Raw genomic sequence first — 25,238 nt, forward strand, 5'->3', positions numbered from 1 at the left:
CCTCCCATTCGAACGGGATCCTGCAGGCTGGGGAATTCCTTCCGGCTGGCGGTCCGGCATCCGGAGGAACGTGCCGCCACAGTGCGCTGGATGGCCTGAGGCCAGGATCAATAATGAACATTCATGATGTGAAAAGGACAGGTTTCATCACGAGTAGCGTTTTATGGATCTCTTATCTCAATAGTTCATCAAGACATCAATGAACACGAAGACCTAGAGGACTGCCATCCTAATACCAGATCATTTCCTCATCTGCTGGAGCCAGACTAACCTCATGGGGAACTATCTCTCAATATATGGTTCAGTGTAACAAGGCAACAATGAACAAGAGCCGGAACAAAAGCATTCTATCAACTCGTTCGCATTCATCCATCCCACTGACAGAGCCCAGCCTGCAGCTTCTGGAGACATGTCCTTTTCCGAGAGAAAGCGGGGGATCGGCGACAATTCATTATAGTCCTTGGGAACACCGCCAATCTCACCAACGCAATAAGGTTTGATCTATTGAGATACGTGCGTGGCGGGATACAACGTTGTCTGCTAGGACTTAGGAGACTGAGCTTTTTGATGTTCTTTGATTAGGGGGTCTCTACTGAGGATTTAAGCCAGTGGAAACAATAAGAATCATATAGTACAAGAAACCGGTATACTACGGAGGCACAGAATACTCAGTAGATACATACTACCAGTTCTGTTATGACTATGGGATCCTTCCTGCAGGCTCCATGCAGGACCAACCAAGGAGCTTTTGTTTAACCCCTGAAAGTAGTATATATGAGCTCCTAGTATGGATCCTAAATGACATGGAATATATAGTAGCCCATACTAAAGGGATCATCTGCCAAGCATGATTCCCTATAGGGAAGGCATTGTACCTGGAGTAAGGCCTCAAAAGCGTGTGACATGTTATGGTAGATATTGCTTTGTCAGTAGTATTCCCAGACATCCAACATAAAGATGGGAGACTCTTCATGATCTGACATCAAGGCATTGTACGCGTATCACTGATCTAGTCCCGCAAGTAGAACCATTGAGGACCTCACCTGCAAGAAGCGGACTTGTAGTCCTACATATAAAGGTATGGGGTACATTCGTTTGGGCCAGGTGGTATCGTTATCTCATCGTGGGCGGACTCCGATCTTTGTCCATAATCATCCCCGCCAGAGAGAGAGAGAGGGTCCAGTGATAGAAGCATCGCGCGCGAGACGGCACTTCGCCGCTGAGCAGGTCGACACAAAGCTGAAACCGAATCAGTCGTTTCTTGGCCTTGTCATCGGCGGCGAATCACGCGCCGGGCGACTCACCACGTGACCAGGCCACTCCCGCCTTCGATGCAAACCACTTCGCAGCGTCAGGGCGACAAGACACTCATCTTGACAAACCAGTGGCGTCTCTACTGTAACTTTTGCCCAAGAGAACTGTGCGCCCTGCCCAATCTGCTGAGTACCGCCGACTGGGGAGCTTCTTTCTAACTTCCGGTGCAGGTTTCTTGCCAGATCGTCGCCGCCACTTGCTGCTGTGAGTCGTTCGTCCGACGCCGGCCCCTATCGCTCAACCACCGATCGCCCCTCCGAGCCAGATATTGGATCGCTACCGAGGTCAATTTAGACCGTGTGAGTTAGATTTTCAGCGGTTTTGATCCCGGTGAGAGTTTGGTCAAGGGTGGTTCCGCCTTAGGACCCCATGTTGAAGAGAAGGAGAGAACGTATCCGATCCCCGACTCCTCTCCTCTCGCCTGCCACCACGCTGAGCCCAGCATTTCAACCTTCCGTCGTCCCCGAGATACCTCCACAAGCTATCAATTCACGGTCTCGTCTGCCACGTTAAATGGCAGATGGTACCTACAGGTTCCAGCAGCCTGGGGCCGGGCAGTTCTTCTTCCAAACGCAACAGCATTCTCACCAACGGCACCTCGTTCGGAACGGTACCAACTCTCCGACTGGGAGACTGAAGTTCAGTCACGAAACGCCGTCTCCTTCTCGATCCCCTCCTCTCGGCCAGGCAGCTGCGCTCAACCCTTTCACCATGTACACCCAAACCCACCAAGGACAACATGTTATGATGAATGGTGGCCAGGCCCATCAGCGATTTGGCATGCAGATTCCTAAGTTCCAGTCGCAGAGCCACCATCCGCATCCCGCACAGCAGGCCCACCATCATACGCACCACAACCAAGCTTCCCACAACATCAACCACCAGCACAACTTCTCCAGCGGGGCATTGGCTGCTGCTACGCCACACTTTACTCCGGGCCACATCCAGAATGGGGCTCACGCTAACGTTGACGAAGATATCGATGAATCCATGAACGAACACTGGCAACAGCAGCTTCAGTTGGCTGCAGAGTCACGACAGGCGAATTCCCCGCATTACTACGCCCGGGCGGTCGCTCAACAAGCAAAGGGCATCCAGATCGCGCCCAGCCAGCCTGAACCCCAGGAGAACGGAGCTGAAGAACGGAATGGGTTGACAAAGTCCAAGTCAGCGACCAGACAGGGCTGGCATGCACTGGATTTCGGTGGGCAAGGACTGCGTGCGCTCTCGACATCCCTATTCAACTACATTTTCTTGGAGAAGTTGTATCTGGGCCACAACAAATTGAAAGTACTCCCCCCGAACATCGGACAGTTGCGCAAACTGGAACACCTGGATTTGTCCCATAATGATCTCACCGAGCTTCCCGAGGAGATTGGCATGCTCACGAGCCTGAAGAAGTTCCTCCTCTTCGACAACCATATCCGCACCCTTCCTTATGAGATGGGTTATCTTTATAGGCTGGACACTCTGGGTATCGAGGGCAACCCTTTGAACGACATCTTGAAATCCCAGATCGTGAAAGAGGGCACAAAGGCTTTGATCAGGTATCTGAGGGAGGAAATGCCAGGTTCGTATTATGCCACAGTTTGCCTACGGAATGGTTCATTGCATCTGTTGCTAACTTGAGAGTATAGTTCATCTACCGCCTCCTGATAGAGACTGGGTGGTCCTGGATGAGACTGCAAACTCTTCCAATAACCCCACGGAGAAAGTCACTGTTATCTCTCTGAACGCCCTATGCTACTCCTCTGCAACGCAGTCGCACTTTGGATATACCCCCTCTCGTGTCCTTGCGTGGGAATTTAGAAGGGAGCTTATCTTAAGCGAATTGCGGTCGCATGATTCGGACATCGTCTGCCTCCAAGAGGTCGACCAAGGCAGTTACAACGGCTTCTTCCGAGAGCAATTGGCATATAACGACTATAAGGGGGTATACTGGCCTCGAGGACGAGCTATGGGCATGCAGGAAGAGGACGCCAAGTTGGTCGATGGCTGTGCCACTTTCTTCAAGGGAAGCAAATTCATCCTGCTTGACAAGCAGATGATCAACTTCGGTCAGACGGCGGTACGGCGTCCCGATGCAAAGGGTCAGGATGACATATACAACCGACTCTGGCAAAAGGATCACATTGCCGTCGTTCTGTTCTTGGAGAACCGGTTAACAGGTACGCGGTTCATCGTCGTGAATGCCCACCTTTACTGGGACCCAGCTTTCAAAGACGTCAAGTTGATCCAGACGGCCATCCTGATGGAGGAACTCACGAAACTCTCTGATACGTACGCGAAATGGCCTGCATGTACGGACAAGGCGGCATTCCGCTTCTCAGAAGCAGAAGGGGAGGAGGCATCCCCTCCGCCGGAACCGGCCCCGTCTGCGGAATATTCCAGTGGCGAACAGATTCCTCTGTTCATGTGTGGCGATTTCAACTCGTCGCCTGGATCGGCGGCGTATAACCTCATTGCACATGGACACTTGACGGAAGAACACCCAGATCTGGAGAAACGTCTTTATGGAAATCTCAGCCGGGTGGGTATGACGCATCCATTCAAGTTGAAGTCAGCATACGGCGCGATTGGTGAAATGAGCTTTACGAACTACACTCCTGACTTCAAAGCCATTCTGGATTATATCTGGTATTCATCGAATACACTTCACGTCTCGGCGTTACTGGGGGAAGTGGACAAGGAGTATCTACGTCGGGTGCCTGGGTTCCCCAACTATCATTTTCCAAGTGATCATATCGCATTATTTGCGGAGTTTACAGTTAAAGGGAAAAAGGGAAAGGTCGTGGAGGCGGATTTTGGGCCGCAACGGAATTGAGGGGCTGGAGCATGTCGATCTTATGAGACTGGTGTTTGCGTAGCCGGTTTGCTATCTCGGAATCTTTGGGGGCTTCTTCTCGCGTCTGTGGTGTTCTGTGATTGCTTTTTTGTTTTCTTGTCCCTTTCTCTTTTTCTCTGTCCCCGTACTCCTTTACTCACCGTCATCCTCATTTCTCTCCCTCTCTCTTTTCATTACTCTTCATTCTTGTGAGTCTATTCCTTGTTACTGTTGCCGTCGTCATGAGGGTATTTGTGCAATTAAACCCGATTATTATCTTTTGTTTTTGGAAAGTAGTTCAAATGGCGCGGCAATCTCCTTGTTTGGCATGTCTTAGGCTTTGACTACCTACCTACGTTTCTGCCTGAGTCCGCATTATTTTTCTTTCAGTTCCATCTGCCAATCAGTTTCATTTCTTCCTTTTCGTTTTTTATCTCTTCCATTCATGTTTGACGTGTACGTCTGGCAAGGTCGGTGGATTGGGAATCGGATAGGATAGGATGGGGGGATGGGATGGGATCGGAAGGATGGGGCTGGGGAGATATGGATGAGAGATCCGGGTTTCGTCTTTGATTTCTGTCTCTCTCCTTCGGCGAATGGGGTTGGGCTCTCGTTGCGTTGTCTGAATTGACTTGGTTTATCTATCTAGTCTTGAAGTCAATTTCACTGTTCTACTAGAAGTAGAGTGGTCTTGCTCTTTGTTTTCTGCCTTGAGTTGAGAGGGTAGATATAATTCTTGTAGGCTGATGATGTAGTGGTGGTTGGTATTCTTGATCTCAGGTATAAGAGGATGAGTATAGTACAGTTCTGGTCTATATCCATAATACAATAATAGTAGTCATACAAAGGGGGTATCACTAAAACACGCATTCAGCGTTTCCGGGTGCCTTCAATACGTCTCCAGATCCCAACAAATCCCCCACCCACAATGCGGTTTCCAACCTTGGGTCGACAGACAAGCACACTATCCTTGTAGTCCCTGGACGTCTCTTCTTCCGCAGGAGCAGACGCAATATCCCCCATATTTTTATCTTCAGCGAGAGAATCTAGGTCTGGCTGGACAGCTGAATCCCCTGCATCGACGGTCTCCATCCACGACGACGGATCTGCTCGCGATTTCTTCACGGCGAACCGAACATCCCACTGTCGACCACTGCTGAGACCAGGGCCCAATTCGACGACTTTGTCCATGACGAACGGGAGATCCTGCCTGCGGATGAGATCTACGCATTCGCCGATCTGCGTGATACTTGGCATGAACACTGCGAGGATGCCGTCTTTCTTCAGTATGGGAGCCACGTGCGGAATCCGCTGATTGGCAGCCGGCATGTCGAGGATGGCGTGGGTGAGGAACGGCTCGACCGTTCGTGATGTCAGAGTTAGGGGGAGGAGAGGCTTCGGAGTTCGTCGTTGGATCTGATCTGCGATCCAGTTCTCAACGTGTCCGACGTAGAAGTCCACATTTCCTGCATATAGACCTCGTCGGAACCCTCGGACGATTTTCTCCGCGTGGGCGGAGAATTTCGGCGATACGTCCACCGTGTGGAGTATTGCGCGACGCTGTGAACGCCAAATGTCCCATTGTTGTTGGAGGGGGTTACTCGGGGAAGAGTCGTTCTCGCTAGTAGAAGTGTGCGGTGCGTCGTCCTCTCCTGGCCGCAGAGGTCGGCCCTGTAGGTATTGGATCTGGGACATGGAGGGTATTGGCGGTGGAGTGGGATTTGCGGCCTGGATGGCGCGGGATAGGTGTAGGGTCAAGGAGCCATGGCCGGTTCCTGACTCGAGAATCTCCAATGGAGATTGTTTTTCTTCTTGAGAGGGAGGCGCGACGTGGATGTCGAGTAGGGAAACGATCAGGTTCGCATCGGCGGCATAGATCTACTGGGACTGGAACGTTAACCGACGGGATTTCTTTCTCGAGTCAGGTCGTGGTGGTAGGATTGTGCTCATACCGGCGTTACTAGACGAGGCGTGAGGACAACGTACTCGTCGAGCGTAGGAAGCGTGACACGATACTCCGGGCCTATGGATTTGAATAGAAGTTGAAATGTCAGTCTCTCCATCCCTTGTGTCAACACATAACATAATGCAAACATACCCTTCTGCGCCTGGATCCGATCGCGGACTCTTCGGCCAATAATGCTCTCATGTAGTAGAGACCCCCGACGGACATTCGTTTTCTGGCCTTTCTGGAGCGGTTTCGTCAATATCGACGATTTGCCCGGGATGTGGACAATGGCCCGGTCGCCCTCTAATGACATGATGGATTAGATTAGCTGATGTGAGACATGACGGTCGCAGCGAGAGCGGTACCTCGAAAGAGAGAGAAATCAGTGTCTACTGACCTGGCAAAGGTAGTAGGGACTGATCTGGAGGGAGTCAGTCCTAGGACTCGACGCAACGATTGTAGCAGACGAGCCATTCCATCGAAATTTGTCAGATGAGGGAGAGTTTCAATCAATGACCTCTCGGGGGAATAATTGAGATGGACACTAATCAGTCGTACCCATCCCGAAAAAAAAAAAAAAAAAAAAAGTCGTGGGCCCAGAATAGATCAGCCTCCAGGAAACGATCCATAGTGCGACAGGCAGAAATATGGGGAATTCCCATCTTTTAGTGTGCCATATGGGTCCATCGAGTGCCGCTGATTGGCATGAGTTGCTTTAGATTGTCTGAGTCAATACGAAATGCTCAAGTAGTTAGTTGTTGTCGCCTCTAGGGGTTCTTCTATTTCTTTGTTCTCTGAATCCTCGCTGTGGAGTACTCTCCGGATTGTGAAAAGTACGTATGTCGAGTTCCTCATGTCCCTCGCTATTGTTTATTTCATCGTCTCGAGTTAATCTGCCATGCGTCAACAATTCACATTGACAGGCAATGATGGCCAGAGATGAGATACACAATGAACAAGTGAATTGCAAATGGCTGACCACATCTAACTGATAGAGCAACGTGTTATTTGGCATTCTGTCTATGTTGGTAACTTGCGGCCATAATTAATCGACCATGAGCCCCTCTACGCTTCCATATATGAAAACAACCCCTAAAATCATCTTTTTCACGGATTTTGATGGGACAATCACGCTTCAAGACAGCAATGATTTCTTGGTACTGCCATTGGACCTCTTTACTCTTGTTATGGACATCCTGGTTACTAACGGACTCTTCGAAGACCGAAAATCTTGGCTATGGCAGAGCAAGACGCGAACAAGTCAATGATGACATCCTGGAAGGCAGGATCAGCTTTCGGTATGCTGCACTACTGATTTGTTTCTGGGCCAATCTGACTAAAGCGCTTGATGACCAGCGATGCCTTCCGCGATATGCTCGATAGCATCAAAGCCCCCTACGACGAGTGTATCGAGGTGCTCCTGAAGAACATTAAAATGGACCCGTACTTTCTTGAATTTTATAACTGGGCTAAGGAGAACAATGTGCCAATTGTGATCATGTCATCTGGAATGATTCCCATCATCCGGGCACTGATGGAGAAATTTCTGGGCCAGGCGCTCGACGATCATCTTCACATCGTGGCCAACAGTGTGGAAAGTCGCGATGGCAAGGATATCAACACCGAAGGTGGCTGGCAGATTAAGTACCATGACGACAGCCACTTCGGCCACGACAAGTCCTTGGAGATCAAACCTTACGCCGCCATGCCAGCTAGCGAGAGGCCTACCCTTCTGTATGCGGGAGATGGCGTTTCCGACGCATCTGCTGCCTCCGAGACCGACCTTCTGTTTGCCAAGAAGGGCAAAGGTGAGCTATCCATGCGCGAATTGCATGTCTCATTCTCACTCTTTCTGGTGAGCTGATTTTATGTAGATCTGGTGACAATCTGTAAGCGTCAAGGACGGCCGTTTACTGTTTTTGAGGACTGGAGGTCCATTCTTGCGACCTCCAAGGATATCCTGAGTGGCAAAGTGTCGCCCAAGACAGTGGCCCAGGAAGGTGCCAAGAAGGCGCCAACAAGGTCTAAACTCGGAGCTGATTGCGGTGGATTTGTCAGATTTATGCCTATCGACAGCACTCCATAGACCTAGATAGATATAGAGCTAGACGAGAGGAGAGACTTCTATATAGACCCAACAAATGCCAAGACTATATATTATACCGCCTTCCTGAATTGGCAAGTGCCCACTCGCCCCCCGAATACCTGCTGTTCTTCGCCGCCGATCATCGATCTATTTATTCTCTCCCAGACATGGCCCCTTGAGATGACCTGGCGATAGGTCTTCTTCTTGGTGAGCCCTCCCGAGTTTATCCTTCGAGTTTGTGCACTCCATCATGCGACAGCGCCCGGTCGCTTTTCAGTCCTTTCAAACCTGCCAGGGGATTCCACTTTCGTCATGACACGCCGACTTGTAGGTCCCTTACTCTGCACCTATCCCCATTTCTAGGCACCGACGGCTAATACAGGGTTTCGTGTAGGTTCGCACGGGCGTGCAGCTCGCTGTATTTATTTCCTTTGTTCTACTCCTGGTCCTCACTCTGGACAATCGATTTCGCGTCTTACCAGACTCCATCCACGAATATCTCCCGTCCCATTACTCGGGCTTCGTCGTTACAGACGTGACCATAGCGACATGCTCGTCCATCAACGTATTCTCCGGCTGCAAACCAGATTCGATGACATGGTCTCAAGTCGAGAAAGATCTCTACCTGCGCACAGGCTGGACATCCAGCGCGTTCGTTCGATTCGAGCGCAAGAAAGAGGAGGATCTGCTTCCCACCGACAAGGTCGTAATCGACCTGAAGATCAGTCGACTTGTCCCTGAATCGACTCCTGACTCCAAGACCGGAAGCGAGGAGTGGGAACCGAGGCTAGGTGGTATCTGGCTCAAAAGAACGGCAAAGCGCCATGCAAGCGACTCGCAAACCGTCGTTACTGCGATCGATGTTCTCTTCGGAGCCGATGCCGTCGACCCACGGCTTGGGTGGGAGGTTAAGGATACTCCGTTGTTACTGGATAGTAGGACAGAAGAGCTGGAGGCTCGTATCAGCATACGGAGGGGAGACCTCCCGAAGATCAAAAAGCCCGTCCCTAGGATCAACGACAATGGTCGGTTTAAGATCATGCAACTGGCAGATTTGCATCTGAGTACTGGTCTTGGGGTGTGTCGAGAGCCTGTTCCAGCTGAACCTGTCCCCGGCCGCAAGTGTGAGGCGGATCCGCGGACGCTGGAATTTGTGGAAAGGCTCTTAGACGAAGAGCAGCCCGATTTGGTGGTTATGAGCGGAGATCAGGTGAATGGTGAGACTTCTCGAGACGCGCAGAGTGCGCTATTCAAAGTGGTCAAGCAGCTAGTTGATCGCAAGATCCCATATGCGGCTATATTCGGCAATCACGATGACGAGGGCAACCTCAAACGGACTGGGCTCATGACTATCCTGGAAGATCTACCGTATTCACTATCGACGGCTGGCCCTGAAGAAGTGGATGGGGTTGGGAACTACATCGTCGAAGTTCTGGGTCGCGGAAACACACATTCTGCTTTATCGATTTACCTCCTAGACTCCCACTCCTATTCCCCGGACGAAAGACAGTTCCGAGGCTATGACTGGATTAAGCCCAGCCAGATCCGGTGGTTCAAAAACACCGCACAGGGCCTGAAGGCCAAACACCGTGAATATACCCACATGCATATGGATGTGGCGTTCATCCACATCCCGCTCCCTGAGTACCGTGAACCTCAGAATTATTACCGCGGAGATTGGCTGGAAGCGCCCACGGCTCCGGGGTTCAATTCGGGCTTTAAGGATGCGCTGGAAGAAGAAGGAATCCTCTTTGTTAGTGCCGGACAGTAAGTGAAAGCAATCCGCTTTGACTTGGTGATGGTGCGATAGCTAACCTTTGTCTAGTGACCATGTCAATGACTATTGCATGCTGAACAAGGATCAGCACGAAAAGCCGTCGCTGTGGATGTGCTATGGAGGCGGCGCTGGGTTTGGAGGCTACGGGGGCTACGGGGACTATGTCCGGCGTATCAGATTGTTTGATTTTGACATGAACGCCGGACGAGTCATGACGTACAAGCGGCTGGAATACGGCCAGACCGAGGCCAAGATCGACGAGATGATGATCGTCGATGGCGGTGTTGTGAAAGGGCCCGAGGAAAGCACATAAGATGGCATTTCCTCAGCTTCATCTTCCCGGTTCTCAAGAAGTAAGAATCTAGTTTTACATCAGTCCGAGAGAGTTTCTCCAGTTCTTTCTGGTCATGGGGGAATCTAAATCCATTTCGTCTCCATGTTATTTATGCTTCTAATTATGTCGGCACGAGCATATCGCACGGTGATTGCGCCTTGAACTCTGTTTCATTGACCTGGTGGATGTAACTGTTCGATTGCTATATAGTGGATATAGATAGCCCAGTATTAAAAGACTGCTCAGTAAGGGAGTGGGTATCTTCACAATGCTAATGGATCGGACATGACTCAAAGCAATACCAAGAACAAAGTACAATATCATGATATATAATTACATGGTTCCATCTCTGGTACACCTACAAGATCAATCTTGAGCTTCACCACCACTTCTCAAAGAACACACGTTCCTTCTGGCCCACCAACTCCCCCAAAACACTCCCCAACTCATCCGTCATACTCGGAGGACCACACACATAGCACACCGTGTTTTGGGGATTGACCTTCCCATCTGGCCCAGCCACGGCCATCTGCAGATCCGATCGGCTGATCCGTCGTGGATGGATCGTCAGATCAGCGGGTGGTTCGCGCAGAAGACTAGAGGATTTGTACTCGCGCAGGCTTGTTAGGAAGAGATCGAGCGAGACCCGTAGCCGGTGCGATTGCGAGTGCGACTGGCACCGGATGATGTGACGGAGTCGAGAGAGGAATAGGATGTGGTCGAGGGTTGATGCCTCGGGGGATTTGGTGGAGTATAAACAGTGGATGTTGAAGGGGTGGTGGAGGGCCGTGATTTCGTCGGCGTTGTTGTTGAGGTGTGAGAGGATGGAGATTAAGGGACTGGGTTTGGTGATTAGGCATCATATCAGAGTATTATTTTCTGTAGACCTACTTGATACCCATTCCCCCAGCAACCAAGACCACATTTCTGACCTCCTCAAGAACAATCCCTGACGGAGGCCATACGAAGCTCCCTCCAACCCTGATGGTCAGTTCTTTCCCCTGGATCTCCGTCGCGGGTTTCCAGAGCCATGCACTGGCCGGGTTCCCGGGCGCCGACTGCACAGCAAGTTCGACGTAGGGAGCTCGTCCCTGGGGATTAACCGGTGATAGGCCCGGTTCTTCCTCTTCAACGATGGCTAGCGATTCTGTTCGTGGTTGTGGAGATGGGAGTATCTGGGCATCAGCTGGCGTGGAGGTGATGCTGAACCCCCCGGCATGGGAAATAGAGGGAATATATACATCTAGCCATTGGCCTGGGAGAAAAGTGAATGGTTGTGGGTGATCAGGCTGCATGGTCGGTTAGTATGTACTGTATATCATCACATTGATGACCTATTAGGTATCTGATACCTCGATTTCCCCTTCCGACTCTGGTTCCTCCACACTCTGCGGCGGAATGGCTAATTGGAGCAATCGAACCGAGGGATTGGCCTGCTCGACATGCGAGAGTCGCACATTGTACAGGCGGTTCTGTCGGGGCTCAGCGGCGGTACGCACAAGATGCGGTATCGATGCCTGGCTCATCGAGAATGCGGAGAAGGTTCGCTGTGACGCGCGAGAGAAATGGAGTCGGCGGCACTGCAGCAGTCGGAATGGTCGCATGCAGTTGACTGGGGTTTGTACTAGATTGTTGGGATATGGTAGGGAGTTGGTTGTTGTACTCAAGTCTGAGGAATATTGAGGAGAGACGTGGTCGGACAATGACGTCGTCCGTCTTGTCCACTCTTCTCTTCTCTTCTTTCTCTCGCTTTTCCTTCACCACTTTTCCACCACCATCTCATCCATTCAATTACCTACATATTAATGATGAACCGAGTCTACTCTGATGGAAGAGATGATTCCCATGATAGCGCGCAGCCAACTGATTGTCACTCAATACAGGCGCAGTCACAGCACAGATCCGATCTCCACACGGGCGCTTAGCTCGTCGACAGGTCCATCCAATCTGCGCGACCATGCAGAGACCTCTCGCTATCACACAGCCTAGTGTGTGACGAATTGGCAGCAATGCTTCAGTCTCGCCTGCTTTATTGGCGCTGGACCCCCGTCTCCCTCCCGTTGCGGGCGCTTTCCTGACGATATGCATTGGCCAGATGCACCTCTGGGAAACACTTGCTCGTCCCATCCTTCTGTTTGGTGCCTTTCACTGTGCCCCTCTTCTCATCCTGGCCATGGCCCATAGATGGCTGGTGCTGCAGTGCTCTCCTCCATATCTATGGCGCCTTCCCGGCTGATTTTCCAAGACTCCGTCGTTCTTGGATTCCTCGTGCTACGACTTAACATTGGGTGGTTTGATGCGTGCGCACTGAATGCCCAGCCAGTCGGCCTGGCCATTATAGTACCATTACTATCAAGAGAGAGTGTTCAACTCCATTAGCACCAACTGCAATACATCCCATTGCTACTGACGATACGACGGTCACTAATAGTGCTGCCGATATGTACTTCCCACGTTACTGGCGTAATCACAATCTTTTCTACATCCTGGTGGCTATTGAGTTCCCCATCACGGTGATTATCTTGACATTTACCGGTATCGCGTCCCATGATCTATACCGGAGCAAGCTGTGGCAGGATGGCGCCGACAACGGCTTCAACAGTGCCCCTGACGAGGTGCTCTACGCCGCTGCCAACTACCGCAGCTTCAAAGTCCCCATGGTCTGGGGCTCATTGTACGTCCCCGCCTTCTCTACCTCGCCACGTTGTATTTCCCTCGATGAAGTTCCTGGCTGACCAGAGATAGTATCACCGACTACAATCTAGTCCTGGGGGTGTTGAGCACCTTCTTCATGATCACCAAGGTCCCCGTCCATGTCCTTCGAATCTTCTACCCGCCCTTATCGGTCTTTGTTCATGCTGCATTGTTTGCTCTATACATCCCGGCGGCGGTATACCAGGGTGGCAGTGATACATCGGATCCCAAGCATCCTCAGCGGGGTCCCCCATGGTACATTACAAAGAAGTGCTCGGTAGCTTCGAACCCGGACAATGTCGCATACTGCAATCAGGCAAAGGCACTCTTTGCTTTTACCATTATCATCATGTGAGTGGTCTTCTAGTTTGCTGTCTATTCGATTGTGCTCGGCCTGACATTACATTTCACAGTGTCCTCTACTTCGTTGAACTCGTTGTGAGCATTCACTCCTGCTTCATAACGGCAGAGGAGCGTGCAGAGCGAGAAGAACGTCGCGAGGAGAAGAGAACCATGAAAGAATATGAGGACCTAGTTCTCAAGTCTCCAACCATGTTCCCGATGTCCGCGGCCGCATATGCAGATACGATGCAAGGAGCGCAGACCGCACCCATGACGACGACACCACGTAGTCTCGCCTTTAACCGCGTGGGAACGGACTCATCCGACCTTCCCCCTTCGAGAACATTTTAGCCCCCCGAACCATCGTGGTTCGTTACATCAGGAGTCCGCAGAGACCCTGACGTCTGGAAACCAAGCTCAGGTCCAGGCGTATTTCCCCCCGCCGCCGAAGAAGGCAGCCAAGACTTGAGACATGAGATGAAATGAGAAATCATCATCCATCCGTTACATTATATATCTATCCCATCCGTTCCTCATGTGCATCTTGGTCGTCGGATCAAACGACTTGGAGTGACCTGTCTATGTACTTGCCAGGCGCAATAAAACGACCAGTCCCGGTGTTCTTGTTCGTTACGTTGTGATTTTTTCTATATTATGTTTATGGGTTAAATGCTTGTTTATACCATTGCTGCGAGGGAAGTCTCCAAGTTTCTAGTTGATCTTTTGTCCTCAATTCCACTCTAGTCATCGCGATATACACATTAGTAGCTATCTTTTTTTTTTTTTTTTTTTTTTTTTTGTCATGAACAAACTTTCCATTCCACAGATGATCCATCCACATTACTAGTCCCAACAAATTGATAGACAAAATAAAGTAAGCCAAAGCGCCAATCCATCATGCCAGCTAGATATATATATATATATATATGCAAGTGTTGCGTACCAGCGCACAAAAACATTTCCAAAATATTGTGGAGAGAAGATACTAGAAGTGTAGAATATATATAGGTATATGAGGGGGGGTATCGAACAAGGCTCGCAACGCTGAATAGAACTCGACTGGAGATTGATTCAATGGCAGGACTGGGGGCTACATTGGGTCTTGACGTTTCTTTTCCTTTTTGGCCCAGCGTACTAGATGCGCGACAGGAAGAAAGAGAATCTAGGTTAGTATAATTTTGGTGTAGATTGGAGATCCGAAAGGGAAGAGCAAAAAAGAAAGAAAGAAAGAAAGAGACAGGGACTTGACTTACATCCGCAGGCGTTACACAGAGTCTTGGGTCCTTCGGGGCCCTTTCGCCATTCAGGCGAGTCAACTGTTCCGCAATCAGTGCACATGTATTCACCCTTTAGCCTCTTTCGTCGGTCGCCATCGGGAACATCGCGCATCGGTTGGTCGGATGGGCCTGGTTCCATGTTGCAATGGATGAGACGGCCCTGACGGAGTCCCGTGCTGAGACCCTGGGATCTTTCCCCGTCGCCATAGTACAGACCGGTCATGACCTCGATTCCTTGGATATGGGACATGTCTTCGGCCACAGGCTCCAGGAATGACCGTGACTCGGACTCATCCGCCATCATTGGTTCGTCGGATGAGTCGTCTTCATCTTCCGAACCGGCGGTGATGAACGGGGAACGCAGCGTATGCGTTGCTGTCGCTATTGGATGTCCCGCAGTGGGATGCTTGGCTGCGTTTAGGTCTACCTCCTCCTCTTCTTTCAGCTGCGCGATTCGCTGATGGAGCCGGATATTCTCCATCTTGTGTTCTAGGAAGGAGTCTAACAGTTGAGAGCTCCTGGTGGGGTACGGTCGACACATGAGAAAAACACCATTACAGACTTGGGACTGTTTCTCGTTCCCAATGCCCGCACGGGGAGTCGCCATATGCGGATGTCCATATGCCTCCAGGACACAGCTGGTGTTGTCGCGCTTGTAGAATCGGAAATAGCAGTGGAGTGGCTGGGGAACAGCGATGCATTCATCCAATTCCGTCGCAAAGAACGCGCGGTCTTCATCATGGATAAAACGCGATATGGGCTGTTGCTCCATCTGGGCTGCTTCGTAGCCCGTTACCCACTGACATGAAGGGGACGCATATAATGTTCGTCCGTCGGGGCCCAGGAGCAGCAGCATATCTTTCACTTCACCTAGGACGCGCTGTGGCCAGCCCAATTCACTCGACGCATCAGCTGATGGTCGTCGAGCAACGGCGCTTTGCGAGCCCGAATTCTCACAATGCGAAGGCGGGAGATATCGAGGCTCCATGCCCGCCGCCATTAAGGCAGCTGTCGAGCTCACTGCGGTCATCGCTGCAGGGGATGCAGCGGTGGTGGTGGTGGTGGTGATGGTAGCAGTGGTACTAGTATTAGTATAGGGACCGTGACCTGGACCCGGCACGGAGGAAAATTGATTGTGTCCCACTATCGCTGACCGTCTCTTGGGAGGATTGAAATCCATCGTTGGGACGGACTGGGACGGTCGAAGGGACAGACAGACTGAGACTTCACATCCGGGGCAGACTCTGAGAGGGACAGACTGGACTAGCAGCCGTTCGGCGCCCCTTCAGCTGGCATCGATAGAGCTGTCAATTCCTCGACTGTATAACCACGGCCGACCCACTCGCCCTGCCAATGAGGTGGCTTGGCACGGCGGAGCTTCCGTCCAATAGGTTGGTTCCTGGACAGAGTCTGCCCTGTCTGTCCTTTATGTCTACATCCATCCATGGTCGATATAGTTGGATAGATGCATCACCCTTGCCTCGCCGTGCATCCTTCGTTTGTCCCCGGGCGACGATTCCATATCTTCTTTCGGAATTGGTTGCTACTCTCGCGACCGCGCTGCCGTAGTTATCACGTGACCCCGCGCCGCCATCCCCGCGTCGTGACGCGCCGCCAAACCATCCAGACTCTCCCGGTTGAGCTCTTCCCCGTCGAGCTGTTTGAGTGGTCTTTGGAAAGATTGTAAAATGTGAGTGGTCTCTGGAAAGAGAAACCCTGGAACTGATCCCGTGTCGTGCGTTGACCAGGTGGCAGGTGTAAGTGCTCCAGAGTCATACGGTGAAGAAGACCAGCATTCGGCAGACTGACCCTCATTTTCTAGCCAAGGTAGACAAGCTCTCGATTCTTGGGTATGTCGATGTCGATTTTCTCTGAATTTTATGAATGCCATTTTACTGACTCGATCTACTCCGGTGATGCTGAAGGGTCCGTTCCTTCGACAACACCCGCAGTGAGACCATCCAATTCCATACTCCCCTGACCTTGATCGTCGGTTACAATGGCTCCGGAAAAACGGTACGACCACCTGCATCTGCGCAAGGCTGCCTCTCAGCCAGGCTAACGGGAGGTGCAGACGATCATCGAATGCCTCAAATATGCCACCACCGGGGATCTCCCGCCCAACAGCAAAGGTGGGGCTTTCATCCACGACCCCAAGCTTTGTGGTGAAAAAGAGGTGCTGGCCCAGGTGAAGTTGTCATTTAAGGCCACGTCGGGGGCCAAGATGGTCGTTACGAGAAGTTTACAACTCACGGTGAAGAAAACCACTCGACAACAGAAAACGCTGGAGGGCCAGCTATTGATGGTCAAAGATGGTGAGAGAACCGCTATCTCATCGCGAGTCGCCGAGTTAGATCAGATCATGCCCCAGTATCTCGGTGTCTCCAAGGCGGTCCTCGATTCGGTCATTTTCTGCCACCAGGACGAAAGCCTATGGCCTATGAGCGAACCATCGGTCCTGAAAAAGAAGTTTGACGAGATATTCGAAGCGATGAAATATACAAAAGCTATTGACAATATTAAGGCGCTGAGGAAAAAGCAGAACGAGGAACTGGCCAAGTATAAGATCATGGAGCAGCATGCCAAGGAGGACAAAGAGAAGGCCGACCGGGCAGAGAAGCGATCCATCAAGCTGCAGGATGAAATAGAAGCCCTCCGAGATGAAACGCACAAACTCTCACAGGAGATGCGGCGTGTTGCCGACCTAGCCGACAAGGCGTGGAAAGAATCCGAAAGCTATTCCCAGGTCCTGGGCGCTTTGGAAGGGAAGCGTATCGAGGCGAAGAGTATCCAAGTGACCATTGATAACCTAAGGAGGCACCTCGTGGAGCTAGATGACTCGGACGAATGGCTGGAGTCGAACTTGGAGCAGTTCGAGTCGAAGCAGGTCCAATTCCAGCAACAGGAAGAATCTCTGAAAGAGAAATACATAGAGATCAAGGAGCGGATAGAGCAGACCCGACAACAATTGGGCACAAAGCAGGCAGAATACGGTAAATTTGAGAATGACAAGGCCAATTTTGAGAGACAGGTGGAGCGGCGACAACGAATGACCAAGGAAATCGCCCGAAATAACAATATCCGTGGATTTGATAAAATCGAAGACCAGGCCGAGGTTGATGACTTTATGATGAAGGTCAGGAAACTGCTCAAAGACCAGAATCAGGCATTGGATCGGGCCAGACGGGATGCACAAAGCGAGATACGTGAAGTACAGACCATGCTAAATGATATCGGACAGCGAAAGTCTGCTCTACAGGAATCTAAAAATGCCGCGAAGCGCCAGATAGCTGCTAACGATAAAGATGCGGCATCCTACCAAGCCAAGCTCGACGATATCAATGTCGACGAGGGTGTTCAAGCAGCGCTCGAGTCAAATATCGAAGATACTAATTCACGCCTGGACCAGGCCAAGGAGCACGCCCGGGCTGCCTCGTGGGAGAAGGAGATCCAGGACGTGAACTCGGAGATTCGCAGACTTGAGGATGAGAGTTCTCTCCTGAACACCGAACTCATCGATGCGACTAAACGAGCCGGTGAATTGGCGCGATTGGACCATCTGAAAAAGGAGCTGAAAGAACGAGAACGCAGCCTGAGTACAATGGAGGGAGCCCACGGTGATCGTCTCTCGAAGCTTGTCAGTCCAGAATGGAAGCCTGAATCCTTGGAGCAAGACTTCCAACGTGCACTGGAAGATGAATCCAAGCTTGTCTCTAGTGCTGAGAACGAGCGGGATGCGGTCAGCAGAGAACTGGAGCAAGTAGAATTCAAGATGAAGAATGTCAAGAAGATTCTCACTCAGCGACAAAAGGAGCTTAAAGAATGTATTGCAGAAATCCGCGAGGCAATAAGTGACGAACCTGAGGAATACCCCGAAATTCTCCAGCAGCGACAGGTGCAGCTTGACATGGCAAAGAATCAGGCCGAACAATTTGCTGGGATCGGCGAGTATATGACTATGTGCCTGGACACCGCAAAACAGGTGAAGGCATGCAGACTGTGTACTCGAGCTTTCAAGAATGATGCCGAATTACAGACATTCAAAAATAAGCTGGAGAATTTGGTGAAAAAAGCAAAACGAGACATCGAGGAAGAGGACGTGGACCGTCTTGAGGAGGACTTTAACACTGCTCGTGCAGCCGGCACTTCCTACGATACCTGGTCTCGCTTGAAAAATACAGAAATTCCTGATATGGAGAAAGAAGAAGAGCAATACATTACTCAGCGAGATGAACTCTTGAACCAGCTAGAAGATCGTGATAAAGTCGTCAGCGAGAAGACGGAGAAGAAAAGGGACGTTGAAGCACTCTCAAAGACAGTCAATACCATCATCCGATATGAATCTGAGATCAAGTCCATTCGTGCGCAGATACAGGACGTTTCTTTGAAACAACAGGATACTACCTCCGGACGTACATTGGAAGATATCCAAGAAGAGCTCGCTTCGATTGGCGAAAAATCTAGAGCATTGAAGAAGAACCTGACAAAGCTCACGAATGATCGAGAGCAGACGCGGTCAGAGATCAATAACTTGGAATTGAAGTTAAGGGACGTGAAAAGCAATCTCGATAATGCGAAGTTCCAGCTGGAGAAGAAGGACGACCTCCTCTCTCGCATGGAGGGATACAAAAATCTCAATACTCAACAGCGCGAGGCCATCGCAAAGGCTGACCGAGAGATTGAAGACTTAACCCCGGAGCTGATGAAGGTTCAAGCGAAGTATGACGATGTCAGCCAGCGTGCTGAGACGCGAGAGAGAGAGATGCAGCAGGCTATCTCGCAACTGTATGAGAGCGTACACCAGCTCGAGTTGGCGAACGAAGAAATCGACGCTTATCACGAGCGAAGCGGTCCAGACCAGCTCGAGAGAAGCAGACGAGAACTTCAAGAAGTGGAGAAAGAGATCAACCAGCTTGAGGCCGAGCTGGGGACTATAACGAAAGATATCAACAAGATTTCTGCTCAGCTGAAGGATAGCGAGAACACCAAACGCCAATATGCGGACAACCTGACTTATCGCCAGGCGACCAGAGCACTTGGTACGGTGACGGAAGAGATTGATCAGTTAGCGACCCAAAACGCTGAGGTTGACCGGAGTCGTTTTAAAGAAGAATCAGAACGCCGCACTCGCGAGCACAACGCGCTCGCCGCAAAACAAGCCAGCAAAATGGGTGAGATGAAGTCCAAGGACGACCAATTGATGCAGCTGTTGGCCGACTGGAACACGGATTACAAGGACGCGGCGTCCAAATACAAAGAGGCACACATCAAGGTCGAGACCACCAAAGCTGCGGTCGAAGACCTGGCCCGTTATGGCAGCGCTCTAGACAAGGCTATTATGAAGTACCACGGCTTGAAGATGGAGGAAATCAATGCCATCGTTGGAGAGCTTTGGCAGAAAACCTACAGGGGAACTGATGTGGACACAATTCTCATCCGCTCCGACAATGAAAATGCGAAGGGCAACCGATCCTACAACTATCGTGTTTGCATGGTCAAGCAAGGCGCAGAGATGGACATGCGGGGGCGCTGCAGTGCCGGTCAAAAGGTGCTGGCGAGTATCATCATCCGTCTAGCGCTGGCCGAGTGTTTTGGCGTTAACTGCGGTCTAATTGCACTTGACGAGCCCACAACCAACCTCGACCGGGACAATATCCGATCCCTTGCAGAGTCACTGCACGATATTATCCGTGCACGTCGTCAACAGGCAAATTTCCAGTTGATTATCATCACGCATGATGAGGACTTCCTACGCCATATGCAATGTGGTGATTTCAGCGATTACTATTACCGGGTATCTCGCAATGAGAGGCAGAAGTCGATCATAGAAAGACAATCTATTGCTGAAGTGAGTGGTTCTGTGTTAGAGACTTGTAGGTGGACCTATGCTAACTGGTTTCCAGGTTATGTGATTTCCTTCTGAGGCTTGATCGCAAGGATGGGATTCTGATGAATGGCCAAAATTCCCTTAAAAGGCTAAAAAGGACCCTGAAAACTTTTTTCGTGTAAAATATATGGGTCTGGGATATGTAGAATATTCAAACAGCATTTGCTCTCTACCGCGATCATCTATCATCTATCAATATGTAGATGCCATCACCCAATATACATCTCTCCTATCCATGAAGAATTGACCAGCCCTATACCCAAGACACCATATTTAATAATTCATGTAAGCATTAATAGAGTCTAGCCACTTATTTGTATATATCGAACTATTTTAGTTTGCAAGTTCACACAAATGCCTTTTTTATCCAAAGCACTGGAATCAATCAATTACTCCATCTCGATAGTTGCAGGAGGCTGTGTATAATCCCATCAGTCCGTCGATCTTCACAAAACAAGACATCTCATATATAATTAGTGAACACTCACCTTGGAGGAGATATCATAGAGAACGCGAGAAACTACATGCCATACCATATCATATCAGTATCGATTCACGGATAGGGCTCAATCAGGGTAGGTAGGTAGGTAAGGTATTATGGATCGGTTGGACTTACCGCCATGCACTTCGTTAATGATCCTGGTTGAGGCCCGGGAAAGGAACTCGTGAGAGAAGGGGTATGCGGTACAGGTCATGACTGAGCGAGTTAAGTTAGGACGAGATATATATATATATATATATATAAAATAGAAATCTGGAAGAAGGAAGATAAAGGAGAGAAAGAAGGAAGGAAAGAATGACTGACAGTCCGTAGTCTGGACGGCTCGAAGGATAATCATTTCAGCGTGGACACGCTTGTCACCCTGCGCTGGGAGTTAGCGATTTCGTGGATGGTGATATCGGGGTTCAGTAGAAAGGGTGAAGGGAATATACCATGACACCGACAGCCTTGGTAGGATCCAATGCTGCGTAGGCCTGGGCGATCTTGTCGTAGAGGCCAGCCTCACGGATCATAGAGATGAAAATATGGTCTGCCTGTCTGGCGATCTCGACACGTGCGGGAGTGACTTCACCAAGGACACTGGTTGTATACGTCAGTATTCGGGTGGATTGTGATTCCAGTCATCCAAGTTAACTGGATGACAGGCTGAGAGTATGGGCAGGAAGGAGTGTATTTCCAAGCATTAGGATGGTTCACGTACCGGATGGCAATTCCAGGGCCGGGGAAGGCTGTTTATTAATGTTAATTAGACTGACATGTCTTGTCATTAAATAGTATAATAGGGTCCTTACGGTGTCTCATGACCAGATCATTGTGGATACCAAGCTCTCTTCCCAGCTGTCGAACCTCGTCCTTGAAGAGCTCGCGAAGGGGCTCGATCAGCTTCAGTCCAGCTCCATCCTGCATACGGGCCGGAAGGCCTCCAACGTTGTGGTGGGTCTTAATGGTCGCACTGGGGCCCTTGAAAGAAAGGCTCTCAATGACATCAGGATACAGAGTACCCTGAAGGAACCACCTGACCTTGGCGCCGGTATGCTCAACACTTGCCTCGATCTTTGCCGCTTCCACCTCAAAGACATCAATGAACTTTCCACCAATGAATTTGCGCTTCTTCTCCGGGTCAGTTACTCCCTTCAGGCCCGCCAAGAAATCCTTTGAAGCGTCGACGACAGTCAAGTTAATACCAAGATGCTTTCCAAGGGTCTCGTAAACCTGCTGGCTTTCATTCAAACGTAGACAGCCGTTGTCGACGAGGACAGCATGGAACCGGTCGCCGATGGCTTCCTTCATGAGCTTCGCAGCAACCGTGGAGTCCACACCACCGCTGACAGCACCCAGAACATGGTCCGTCTCTCCAACCAGCTCGCGAATACGGGTGATTTCCTGATCCACGAACTTGTCCATGGTCCAGTTCTGTTTGACGCCGCAGATATCCGCGGCGAAGTTCTTCAAGAGCTTTACACCGTTCGGGGTATTGGTCACTTCGGGGTGGAACTGAACAGCGTAAATGGGCTTGGATTCGTGGGCAATACCGGCGTACTCGGAGTTAGAGGTGGTAGCAATAGTGTGGAAACCTTCAGGAAGCTGAACAAGCTTGTCACCGTGGGACATCCACACCTGCATTTCATCCTCAAGACCGGCGAACAACCGATCGACATGACCCTGGTTGTCCAGACTCTTAGCGCTGAGGATAGCATGGCCATATTCTCTGGCGGTCCCCGCAGCGACATTATCCTTGCCTAGACGATACGCAATCTCCTGAAGTCCGTAGCAAATACCGAGAATTGGGACACCGAGATCGAAGAAGGCGGGGTCAACGTGGGGGGCATCCTCTTCGTAGACCGAGTAGGGGCCACCAGAGAGGATAATACCCTTGGGCTTCCAGGGGAGATCGGCCAGCTTCTGAGTGCTAAGTGGTTGTATCGAGGGCTGCGTCAGCGCATGGGGTCTCCAGGAATTTATGACTCAATGGAGATCGCACATACCAAGGGAGCATCTCAGAGTAGACATTGAGCTCTCGCTAATGGGCGGAAGAGCAGTTAGTAAACTGTACTGAGAGAGAACAGCAACTTCCAAGTACTGACCAGCCTGGAAACTGCGTATTAGCTGTGATCAATCCTGATAGAGGGGATCGAAGTACCTGCGAGTGATAAGGTGGGTATACTGGCTCCCAAAGTCTAGAGTTAGGATGGTGTCGAACTCCGAATGGGGGGGCTTCTTGGCATCCATTGTGTAGGCTATGTTTTTTTCGAGGCAAAACTTGACGTGTGAGGCTGGAAAGACAACTGGGAGAAGCCAGCCGAGAAAGAGGAAGCTGGCGATTAATCCGTGAAATTTTTCTTATCGTCGGTGGGGGTGGGGCGATTGATTAGCTGCTGCCAATCAAGTCGACAGGATCTCCTCAAGCGCACGTGATGCATGTCTGATAAGGTATTATTATTGCCTGAGGCAGAAACATCCTCCACGACCGAGACTCGATTTTATTCACTGCTATGGACTAGAAGGGGTTGAAAAGAGCTCTCTGCTAGCATAAAATATCCCACATACACATTTCACGCAATCACTCCAGCATGTCCTCGTTCACGTCATCCTCTGCCCCATCCTCATCCAAGAGCGGAACAAAGCGGAAGTCCACAAAGCTCACCAGGGGTTTTGCGACGTTGTTTGCACCACCAGGTCTATTCGAATCAAACTCAACCATAAACTGAAGGCTCAGAACTCCTTGTCGATCGCCTCGGATGCTTACTTTGTTGGCCACCGCCATGGCGCGCGATGCTTTTTGAATAAGAGAGAAGCGGTAGTCTTGCCTGATGCGAGAGCCCATTGATGATGACGGACTGACAAGGAAGGTCTCCGTCACAGTCGGGGCCAGTTTGGCTCTCGTGGCTCGCGCTCTGGAAGTACCGTCATCGGCTAGCACTTTATGATGGGATTGCTCCGGCGCTCCATGGTTCTGGTGCTGTTGTTCGATGGAGAACTCTACAGACGATTCGCTGAACGGGCCGCCGGATCCGGATAGGGCGAAGAATGGTTCCTGTTTGTCAGAAGCGGAGATCTTCAAAACGCTTGGGTCGGTGGCCCCAAGCTCGGTAACAGCATTATGTAGCCAGGCAGAACGCATGATGATCTTCATAATAATCGCGTCTCTCTGAAGGGGAATGTCGACTTCGCTGCCGTCGGGTTCGTAGGTTGTCAGCTCGCATGTGGTCTTGACCCCAGTCTCGGATAATGTAATGCTGAGGGGGGAGCCATCCTGAAAGTATTGCAGTGTGCAAGAGCGGTCAAGTAATAGAGCAGGGGCTGTGAATGCACTGGACACAGAAGGATTCGGGGACGCGACACTGGCTGCCATGTTTGCTCCAGCGGTGGATGAGTCATTGGCACCGAAGATTTTCAATGTTTCGAGGAAGGCAGAGAGTGAGACGACAAAGCATGGGTAAGCAGCGGCATCCGAACCATCGTCATTTTCCTGGCTTTCATCACGATTGATGGCCAGAGCACGTGGGTTGAAAGTGTAGCTGGTAAAGAGAGCCTTGTCGACGAACGCAAGCCCCTGTACCACGCGGGATTCTTCCACTGAGAATCGAATGCCATCTGGTGTTATTTGTACGGTAGCTTTCGATGCAAATCCAATGCATTGAAGCAAAGTATAAAGGTGGTGGGTACTGCTGGAAACAGCAGAAAATATGGGCTCCACGGCCGCCATGGCCCTGGGTAATTTCTAGGGACAAAAAGCTTAAAAACAACGAACAACGAGAAATGGATTTAGAGAGTATGAAATAAGAGAAAACTCTGGTGTTACTAGTGGAACAGCCCTTCTGTTTCTCTTCTATCTCTCTGGGTATAGTACATTGAGGTATTCGCGCATCTCAATTAAACGTAGACTCCCACGGCACAGATCATGTACACGGCTCCGAAGCTGAGGTATCTAGTTAGCCGATGCGGAGAGTGCTTTGGGAAGCTTCTCATGTCTCACCCAAATGCTAATGATGCAGGGACGCCAAACGATGCAATGCTCAAAAAGGAGCGATCTGTTGATAAAATGGCGTCAGAAAGACGACTGGATATCTAATGTTAGGCAGGAGAGGGAAAGCCTAACTCAGCCCAAAAAGTCCAGTTAATATAAAAGCTGCAACCACTATCAGCAATACATCCATGCTGAATAGAAGCCCAATCAAGGTTACCAGAAAGCAGGAGTCCGAAACCAATAGAGAACTGGCTCTCTTTGGCGATAATGGGAGAATACGGGCTTG

At 50.5% G+C, this 25,238-nt stretch overlaps 10 protein-coding genes across 10 annotated transcripts; 5 read left to right on the forward strand and 5 right to left on the reverse strand.

Moving 5' to 3' along the window:
- Positions 1-1,827: 1,827 nt before the first annotated feature.
- CCR4 (CCR4-Not complex 3'-5'-exoribonuclease subunit Ccr4) lies at positions 1,828-4,138 on the forward strand (the record flags this gene model as incomplete). Its single annotated transcript, XM_033573374.1, has 2 exons — positions 1,828-2,884; positions 2,952-4,138. 2 exons carry the CDS (start codon positions 1,828-1,830, stop codon positions 4,136-4,138), a joined length of 2,244 nt encoding a protein of 747 aa, XP_033423926.1.
- Positions 4,139-5,008: 870 nt separating this feature from the next.
- Positions 5,009-6,399, reverse strand: ATNIH1004_008771 (tRNA (adenine-N(1)-)-methyltransferase; the record flags this gene model as incomplete). Its single annotated transcript, XM_033573375.1, has 3 exons — positions 5,009-6,016; positions 6,091-6,161; positions 6,237-6,399. The coding sequence occupies 3 exons, from the start codon at positions 6,397-6,399 to the stop codon at positions 5,009-5,011; spliced, it is 1,242 nt and encodes a 413-aa protein (XP_033423927.1).
- A 766-nt stretch (positions 6,400-7,165) lies between these two features.
- On the forward strand, positions 7,166-8,172 carry ATNIH1004_008772 (putative Phosphoserine phosphatase; the record flags this gene model as incomplete). Its single annotated transcript, XM_033573376.1, has 4 exons — positions 7,166-7,243; positions 7,308-7,384; positions 7,443-7,894; positions 7,961-8,172. 4 exons carry the CDS (start codon positions 7,166-7,168, stop codon positions 8,170-8,172), a joined length of 819 nt encoding a protein of 272 aa, XP_033423928.1.
- Positions 8,173-8,484: 312 nt separating this feature from the next.
- On the forward strand, positions 8,485-10,262 carry ATNIH1004_008773 (metallophosphoesterase family protein; the record flags this gene model as incomplete). The annotated part of the gene is made up of 3 exons (XM_033573377.1): positions 8,485-8,499; positions 8,567-9,939; positions 9,998-10,262. 3 exons carry the CDS (start codon positions 8,485-8,487, stop codon positions 10,260-10,262), a joined length of 1,653 nt encoding a protein of 550 aa, XP_033423929.1.
- Positions 10,263-10,662: 400 nt separating this feature from the next.
- On the reverse strand, positions 10,663-11,809 carry ATNIH1004_008774 (FAD-dependent oxidoreductase; the record flags this gene model as incomplete). Its single annotated transcript, XM_033573378.1, has 3 exons — positions 10,663-11,122; positions 11,175-11,572; positions 11,636-11,809. The coding sequence occupies 3 exons, from the start codon at positions 11,807-11,809 to the stop codon at positions 10,663-10,665; spliced, it is 1,032 nt and encodes a 343-aa protein (XP_033423930.1).
- Positions 11,810-12,724: 915 nt separating this feature from the next.
- On the forward strand, positions 12,725-13,670 carry ATNIH1004_008775 (uncharacterized protein; the record flags this gene model as incomplete). The annotated part of the gene is made up of 3 exons (XM_033573379.1): positions 12,725-12,957; positions 13,029-13,328; positions 13,391-13,670. The coding sequence occupies 3 exons, from the start codon at positions 12,725-12,727 to the stop codon at positions 13,668-13,670; spliced, it is 813 nt and encodes a 270-aa protein (XP_033423931.1).
- A 739-nt stretch (positions 13,671-14,409) lies between these two features.
- Positions 14,410-15,776, reverse strand: WC2 (GATA transcription factor LreB; the record flags this gene model as incomplete). Its single annotated transcript, XM_033573380.1, has 2 exons — positions 14,410-14,453; positions 14,573-15,776. The coding sequence occupies 2 exons, from the start codon at positions 15,774-15,776 to the stop codon at positions 14,410-14,412; spliced, it is 1,248 nt and encodes a 415-aa protein (XP_033423932.1).
- A 672-nt stretch (positions 15,777-16,448) lies between these two features.
- RAD50 (MRX complex DNA-binding subunit) lies at positions 16,449-20,508 on the forward strand (the record flags this gene model as incomplete). Its single annotated transcript, XM_033573381.1, has 4 exons — positions 16,449-16,456; positions 16,522-16,612; positions 16,671-20,444; positions 20,500-20,508. 4 exons carry the CDS (start codon positions 16,449-16,451, stop codon positions 20,506-20,508), a joined length of 3,882 nt encoding a protein of 1,293 aa, XP_033423933.1.
- Positions 20,509-20,872: 364 nt separating this feature from the next.
- On the reverse strand, positions 20,873-23,214 carry gua1 (GMP synthase (glutamine-hydrolyzing); the record flags this gene model as incomplete). The annotated part of the gene is made up of 10 exons (XM_033573382.1): positions 20,873-20,899; positions 20,972-21,003; positions 21,100-21,180; positions 21,289-21,346; positions 21,417-21,564; positions 21,686-21,713; positions 21,777-22,894; positions 22,971-23,005; positions 23,056-23,080; positions 23,126-23,214. The coding sequence occupies 10 exons, from the start codon at positions 23,212-23,214 to the stop codon at positions 20,873-20,875; spliced, it is 1,641 nt and encodes a 546-aa protein (XP_033423934.1).
- A 331-nt stretch (positions 23,215-23,545) lies between these two features.
- Positions 23,546-24,691, reverse strand: RAD1 (putative DNA repair protein Rad1; the record flags this gene model as incomplete). Its single annotated transcript, XM_033573383.1, has 1 exon — positions 23,546-24,691. The coding sequence occupies one exon, from the start codon at positions 24,689-24,691 to the stop codon at positions 23,546-23,548; it is 1,146 nt and encodes a 381-aa protein (XP_033423935.1).
- Between the last annotated feature and the right edge of the window lie 547 nt (positions 24,692-25,238).

Source organism: Aspergillus tanneri (assembly GCF_003426965.1).
Source record: "Aspergillus tanneri strain NIH1004 chromosome Unknown AapTan_6_pilon_pilon_pilon, whole genome shotgun sequence".
NCBI lineage: Eukaryota > Fungi > Ascomycota > Eurotiomycetes > Eurotiales > Aspergillaceae > Aspergillus > Aspergillus tanneri.